Source organism: Rutilus rutilus (assembly GCF_951802725.1).
Source record: "Rutilus rutilus genome assembly, chromosome: 23".
Lineage (NCBI taxonomy): Eukaryota > Metazoa > Chordata > Actinopteri > Cypriniformes > Leuciscidae > Rutilus > Rutilus rutilus.
In genome coordinates, this window is record NC_140233.1 from 3,770,694 (window position 1) to 3,778,876 (window position 8,183).

General features: G+C 37.4%; 1 protein-coding gene across 1 annotated transcript in view; it reads right to left on the reverse strand.

Moving 5' to 3' along the window:
• Positions 1-7,810, reverse strand: part of itga11b (integrin, alpha 11b) — a gene marked incomplete at its 5' end in the record, with an annotated part of 53,582 nt that extends 45,772 nt beyond the window's left edge. The window contains 3 exon segments of the mRNA XM_084397998.1: positions 2,914-3,025; positions 7,754-7,805; positions 7,808-7,810. Coding sequence (XP_084254124.1) covers positions 2,914-3,025; positions 7,754-7,805; positions 7,808-7,810 — 167 coding nt within the window.
• Between the last annotated feature and the right edge of the window lie 373 nt (positions 7,811-8,183).

Here is an 8,183-nt window from a genome sequence, read left to right on the forward strand (position 1 = left end):
CAAAGTATTTAAAGGGAGAAATTTACATTAAAAACATTTTAACATTTAACATTTAATTCAATTACATCAGAAGTAACTGTAATTAAATTACAGAAAAATTAAGGGTAACACTTCATAATAACTGCTTGCTATTAATCATTAGTTAAGCATTAGTAAATAGTTAATTAATCATTTTTAAAGCATTAATAGACATTAATAAGCAGTTTTTAAATACAGCTTTATTCTTTATTTATAAGCATATAATGTGTTTAATAATTGTATTTTCATACTTTATTAATGATCATTATATGATATATATGATAAGGAAACAAAAACAACACAGTGATACAGAACATACACATAGATGTATGAATGTACATTTAAATAACGTTTAATAATTTACTTACACTTTCTAAGTGATCTTATGAACCACTGACAACTCTGGTTGTAAATAATGCAATACTTTATTAATGATAAATGTATCATAAGTATGAAAATACAATTATTAAACACATTATAGATATGCTTATGAATCAAGATTAGCTATAAACTGCTTATTCATGTCTATTAATGCTTTATGAATGATTAATCAACTGTTTACTAATGCTTAACTAATGATTAATAGCGTGCCGTTATTATAAAGTGTTACCAAATTAAGAGTAAGCCCTTATACTAAAGTAAATAAGTAACACTGAAAATATGTTGCCATGATCATTATCATGTAATTATGTTTGCAAAATTAGCACTACGCAATGTGCATTATTGCATCTGTAAACATACTTGACTCTCTAAGAATTTTAATTCATAAATACTGAATTTCCAAGAAATAAAATTCCACAATTATGATCTGCAATGACTCACTTGCTACCAGATGCATAAAACTTCTGTCATTATTTTTCATTGTGAACGGCTTTGTTTATTGCTTCTTTCATTTCCCATGAATCCTTGCAGAAATCAGCGGCTGAATAACGTGGCGTCAGGAGAAGCACATGTTTGATTTACTTCAGCGAGAGTGATCCATCTCACCGCTGGGAGAGCTTCAAGGTCGATTCTGAGACTGTGTGTTTGCCAGCAGACAGCGGCGCGTTGATGTGTGTCTGTGCGCGCGATTGCATTTCACAACAGTATTTCATCGTGGAGACAAAATCATGGATGGAATTATTCATGAAGAATATGATAGCTGAAGTTCTGCATTTCAAAAAAAAAAAAAAACATCTTGATTGTTTCTTATAGACAGCAATTGAGTGCAACAGTCTGGAAGTCCTCATGGGAAAATGTATTTTTAACGATGACTTATAAAAAGACAACCTTACTGTGAGCTGCGAGGTCGTTAATCGAAGGTATTTGCTTCTGTTGAAGATGTCATTCGCATTATTTCAACTTAGTTTTTAAAATAATCGTTTAACAGCAGAATTCACGGTGGAAAAACTACATTACCCATGATGCTGTACAGAACATTCCACCAATCAGAGAGTTGAAAGATCTAGTTAGCTCCGCCCCCTTCCATGAGGCGCTGTGAATGTCAGTGTCCCTACACCCTCTAAGTACTTATAAAACATACATGCATATTTTGCAATACAAGTTTGCAATGCTTCATGGGAATGTTTTCTCAGGCCTATGAAACTCAAACTGAGAATATAAATTCAAGGTTGCAACAGAGAATGTCTAATAAGGGGAGAACGTCCACTCTCAGTAAACTTCCGGCTTCTGAACTGGTTGCAGTTCCACTCTGGCTCCACATGAGGGCGCTCACAGGACGAGTGCAGTTCCACTCTGGCTCCACATGAGGGCGCTCACAGGACGAGTGCAGAATGAATGGAGGTCTATGGCGCTATACCCCTCAAAATCCACTTTTCTCAGGATATAAGTTTTTGTCTAGTAATTTGAATGTTGTATTCGTTAGGAGATGCAAAGAAATTACACATTGCTGGCTTTTAGATTTTTTAGAGTCACTTATTTGCTTTAAAAAGTCTTTTAAAATGTCAATGACGTCACACACATCGTACGACCAGAGATACTGCTTTACGGCAATCCTTCAGTCACTTTGGTGCTTTCGCGCTCTGCACTTTCTTTTCTCTCGAGGCATCGACAACACAGCTGACACAGGTAAACACACAACACAGCTGACACAGGTAAACACACAACACAGCTGACACAGGTAAACACACAACACAGCTGACACAGGTAAACACACAACACAGCTGACACAGGTAAACACACAACACAGCTGACACAGGTCAACACACAACACAGCTGACACAGGTAAACACACAACACAGCTGACACAGGTAAACACACAACACAGCTGACACAGGTAAACACACACAGCTGACACAGGTAAACACACACAGCTGACACAGGTAAACACACACAGCTGACACAGGTAAACACACACAGCTGACACAGGTAAACACACGTGCTAGAAGAGTTTTTGTTTTGTTGTTTTAAAAGACCACGGCGAAAATACACACACACACACACACGATGCCATCAAGCGGTATCTCTGGTCATAATCAGTCCTTCACTGACCAATCAGCGTTCATTAGCAGAATGCTAGCGTGTTATGGGCAACAACAACTCAACCTGTAAGAAATCGAAAGGACGTAAGTACTCGTTCATTCAACTTTCGACCTATAACCCATGTTGAACTTGCAAAACCTACTATCAAATCTGAGATTTCTCAACGGCAATCGGGTGAAAGAGACAAATTTAGCCGTCTAGCCCCATAGACTCCCATTCATTTTGCACTCATGGGTGATCGCCCCCAGTGGAGCTCTGGTGGAACTACAACCAAAATTCAGTACAATAGGACTTAATAGGGAGTGGCCAGGCTCTCCGTAGACGGGCTCTGGTTGCAATCAGATCCTGGTTTTCTCTTTGCTCTATATGGACTGGCTGACAGAAGAAATGTTTTCCTGAACATGCTAGTCTTACCATTTCTGCCCACCGGCCTCGTGTTGTTGAACCGTATATCCAAACTGAGCCTCTTTCGAACCCTTGATGATTTTTGCATGTCTTGTGTCAATATTAAAGCAAGTCCGTGGCCCTGAAATAAACAAACACAGCTTTTTGATTGGATTCATGTTAAATACTTCATTCCATAGATTATTAGAAGAGACTTGAGGAATAATTCATATCTTGAGCGCAAATGATTCGGGATGCGTTGCACGCTGAAGTTAAAAACTTAAAGACTTTATGCTTAAAACAAGAGCAAATATCCACCATCTGGTGAAGAAAAATAAACTTGTTTTCCCTTTGAATCAAGTACATTTTCCTGATCCCATTGGCAAGATTTTTTCTTCTTCTTGTTTTAAATATAAACTCACTAATTTGAATGCATTTTATGTCATTTTGCTTGATTTAAGATGCTTAGATATTTAGCTATAGATACACTTTTATGCAGTGTAGTGTAATTTTTGGCATAAATCAAATTAAGATTAAGTCACTGATAAAGGGTCTATATGTTACAATACGCCTAAGGAACGCTGATTCTTTTTAAAGAGGCACAATTTATCTCACATGGTGCACAAAGATGATAAAGAGTCAATCAGGGCACATGAAAGATAATGAAAGATAATGGCTAAACGCCATCGGCAAGGGGATTATCTGTCCTGTGATGGTCTATTCCCATTCCCTCGGGATCTGGATTGGACATCTCAACAGTAAGTGCCTCTGGATTTCATTTAAATGTTTATCGGGGAAGGTCACTTGAATGTGGTGATATCACATCGCCTTTCAAGTTTAATTTCCTGGGGAAACGTTTCTCCTTATGCAGAAAAAAAAAAAGAGAAAATGGGTCAGTCACATTTCCTCTGTATTCTTCTCTCTTTTTCTCGGCAGGATGAAAAGTCCTATAAAGAAAGAGATCCAGGATGAAAAGTCATCAGCCTGTTGTGAAGCCGACACATCAGTAATGGAAATATATTTCTCATATTCACAATCTTAGTGTTTTGGAGACAGTCGCTCTATATGAATGTTCTGGGTTAAATACACTTTGAGGGTTTAGAGAAGAACTGTGAACCTCTAAAGCCTAATTTTAGAGAGAATACAACTGATCTAGGCCAATAAAATTGTAGCTATTTGTAGTTCTAGTAAGACAAACCATGTGTAAATTCATAAGTCGACAGCATTGCTGAGTATTTTCTCCTTAAAATTGCAGTGAACCAAAGACAGTCTCAAAAACACGCTTTGAAATCGCTGGTGTTTCTGACGTCACAAACTACCTTGTAACCAATCAGATCAACGTGTGATCTTCAACCAGTGGATCTCTGAGCTGAGTGAGTGAGTGGAGGCGGGGCTCATTTGCATATTCATAGAACCGCGCATACTAAATGAGGCAAGGGTGTCGAGTTACATTCAAGATATTTTAAGGCATGAAGAAATTTTTTTCAAGGAAAAACTTTTAACTATCTCATTTACAATAACAATTCATATCTTCATAGGCATTTTTGTTCATTTTCGTGGCATTTCCGACAAGGCACAACGCTATTTTACGCCAGTGGCAGATTCTCTTGCTTGTTAAGCTTAATGGAGGGTTATTGCCTAAGTTAGGCTATTTTAATCGTGGTTTAATCTGACAGCAATGACAAACAACGCCAAAGCTTAGGGTAAAAACTATTGTTACCTGATTGTCACCAGTGAATGCAGATCAGTGAGACGTGAATCAATGAGAATCGATGCCATGTACTAAAAAAATATAAAATATAAAATAAAAAACTTCTTGCAAAAAGGGCACTTATGTAGTCAGAGACCAAAAAGGGCAGGCGCTTGAGCATCACTTGGGGTCTATCTGTGCATGTGCCTGTTAATTTTATTAGTAATCTTAGTATTTAGTTCATTTTTAATAGTTTTAGTTAACAACAGTAACAAAAACCCATAACACTTCTTTAATAACCCATCTCGGGAAATATGAGCCAATCGCTCCTTGTTATTGCGAAACCAGCCGAGACCTGTGGCTAAATTAGTCACTTTACAATACTAATGACTATAACGAATGTTATGCGCTCAGATGCTCTGGATTCTTGAGAAGATCTGGTGACATTAGAGTCATTTTTCATGTGTGATTCACATGTTTTAATCCAAACAGTAGCTCTCAGATCATCTCAGGGCTGCTTTATTACCCAAATTAGATGTTAATCTGTCTAAAAACTAATTGAGCAAACCTTATTGCATACTGCATATATATATATATATATATATATATATATATATATATTAGGTAAAATGCATACATTTCAATTAGATTGAGACAAAAATATCCAGTCGGGTCGCCAGAATTGGATTTATTTATTGCAGTGCCTTCAGACCGGTTCTGGCTCAGATGAGAAATGAATCCATGACCCACACTTTGGGCCAGAAATGAACCGAACCAGACATTACACTCACATGGCAAGTGACTGCGTAAGATTCCAGGCTGGTAAAGTCTTCACAAAAGGATTCTGGGAAAGCGCTCTTATTTCTGAGTTATTGAACAAGTGGCTCTTCTGACTCATCCAAGTCTCTAGATATGGCTCATATCCCTCATTCAGTGTCTCCCCACCTGTTTTACTGTCCAACAGGTGAAAATCATCATATGTCTGATCACTTAATAAAGAAACAGAACTTCTCCAGAACAAGACACATGATTTTGAGATCCACACTGCAAAAGAAAAGTAGTATTTCTGTCTGGTTTTCCAGTACAATTATCTAAACATGCTTAAATCAAGACACATTTACTGGACAAGCAAAATGACTGAAGTCGTATTTACTGAAAAATGTAATAAAGTTAAGAGTTTTTGCTTAAAACGAGAAAAAATATCCCGGTGAAGAAAAAAAGTCTTCTTTTCCCTTTGAGTAAAGTGTATTTTTCTGACCCCAATGGCAGATATTGTTTCTTATTTTATGAATAAACTCTCTTACTTTTGAGTGTTTTCAGAAAATAAGACTTAATATTAAACACATTTAGCATCTCAAGTAAATGTATCTTGATTTGAGAATATTTAGATATTTGTGCAAGAAAAAACTACAGAAATACCAAGTATGACAATCTTTTTTTCTTTTCTTTTTTTTTTTCACAGTGCAATCACTAAAGAGAGCATAATTAGGAAAGTATCCCAAAATTAAATATTGGAAAAGCCGTATCTGAGTTTTGATCCAGCTAAAAGTAGGTTCTAATCTGTCAGACGGACAGTTATGTAGAGTAGATAGAGATTTATGTACTCGCGTATCAGAACTCCCGCCAGAACTCCGGCCCTAGACACTTCCTGTGTCATCATCAGCCAATCAGAGCGCTCTTCACCATGGCGACGAAAACAACGAGAAACATCACCGCAAGTATTCGAATGTAATTATGTTATTGATTACATTTTAATATGTTGTATGTTATTCATCACAGTGACAACAAAATACGGTCCTTAAGTTCTTTCACATGCGTTTGTACTTTAAAGTTTGCTCCAGCTGTTATTAATGGGAGTTAGCCAGGAATTAGGTCCTTTTTTCCAAAGCATTCCCTAAAAATATCTGGCCTCAGACGTACTTTTTCCATTTTGAGACTTATATTGTTTTTAAATGACAGTGTTTGAAAAGCTCAGAGACGCAGGTAAACAGTGTAATAAACCCGCGCCCTCTGCTGGAGGCTTCATGCAAACGCAGCGCTAAAGGACAGATGGATCTTACGGTTCCCAAACTTTTTTATTATTATTTTAATGCAGGCAAATGAAGATGGTTTTATTCTTCTCATCAATTTCTGACTCACTATGTATGCTAATGAAAGCAAAGTACAGGCCCTCTTGTGTAGGTCCATTAGATGAGTGAGTGTGTAACGTTAAGTGGGTCCAGATTGTGTGTTTGATCCTGGTCTTAAAAGTCTATCTGGATGTTCTGGTTGAAGGTCACACAGTAATTCCTCGTTTTTCATCAACCTGTCGTTCCCAAAGCAATAAAGGATTCACTTTACTGAACCTGAGATCAACCTGATAAACCCCAAACCACGAGCAACACTCACTTAAATCTACAGTATACATGTCAAATACTTAATTTCTCAGAACTTCGAAAAGTGCACAACTATTATGACTGTTTTATCACGGGTGTTAATGAAAAAATCTTGATTTTTGCATCAATGAGAGCTTTTGCACACGTGCATCTCCTCTAGAGTTTCAGAAAAACTGTCTCAAACTCTGCCATATAATTTCTCATCAAATTACCTGAGCTGCTCCACGTTCATTTTATAACCTCATATTCTCACTGGATGACAACTATAGTGACTCATTTAGGTCTGTTATTTCCCAGGAGAAACAAAAATCATATACTTCAGAGATTTAGTCTGATTTATCTCACTTTTCGAGACTGTTTTGTCCCAAAACATGCTTTATTCCTCAGTGGTTTTGTCTTGTTTTCTACATCTGAAGTGGATCAAAACCTTTCATCAAATGAATTTTGAACAACACCCGTTCTTGTCTTAGGACAACTTTGATTTACTTTTTTGATCCACTTCAAATGTTGACTATACTGTAGTACAAGATGGATTTACTCGAGAAGCAAAATGCCTTCAGATGTTAAGTCTTAAAATGAAATGAATTTATGCGTATCTCTTAGTGGGGTCAGAAAAAGACACTTGCTTTCCCTTTGAATTAAGTTGATTTCTCTGACCCCATTTGCAGATACTTGTTCTAAGCAAAGTCAATTTTGCTTCTCCAGTATCTTGATTTAAGAATATTTAGATATTTGTACTGTAAAACAAGATAAAAATATCATATTTTGCAGCGTACACCTGACAATCATGCATAATCTGGCTCACCTGGCAGCAGAGCGCCGATCCACATCAGCAAGATGTACGTGTACTCCATAAGTTCATGCGTGAATCAGTCAGTGTGTGTGTGTGTGTGTGTGTGTGCATGAGGTCCTCACAGCGAGAACACACACTCGGGTCTGAACCTGACTGAACCGCAGCAGAACTACATCTGAGAAGGAGGAGCTCAGCTGAAAACGGGTCGATCGTCCTCAAACTCGCACAGAGAGAGAGAGTTTGGAGCAGGTACCGGTAAACTGTGTTTATTAGACCAGACTGAGCTTTCTAGGAGCGTCCCGCATGCTTTTACTGCTCTTTCTCTCTCTCTCTCTCTCTCCAGATGTTCAGCTCTCTGGACTTCACATCTGTTGGGAAACACCGCAGAGCTCAACGCACTTCCATAACATGGTGATTTACACTCTTTAAAAACCTCAAGAAA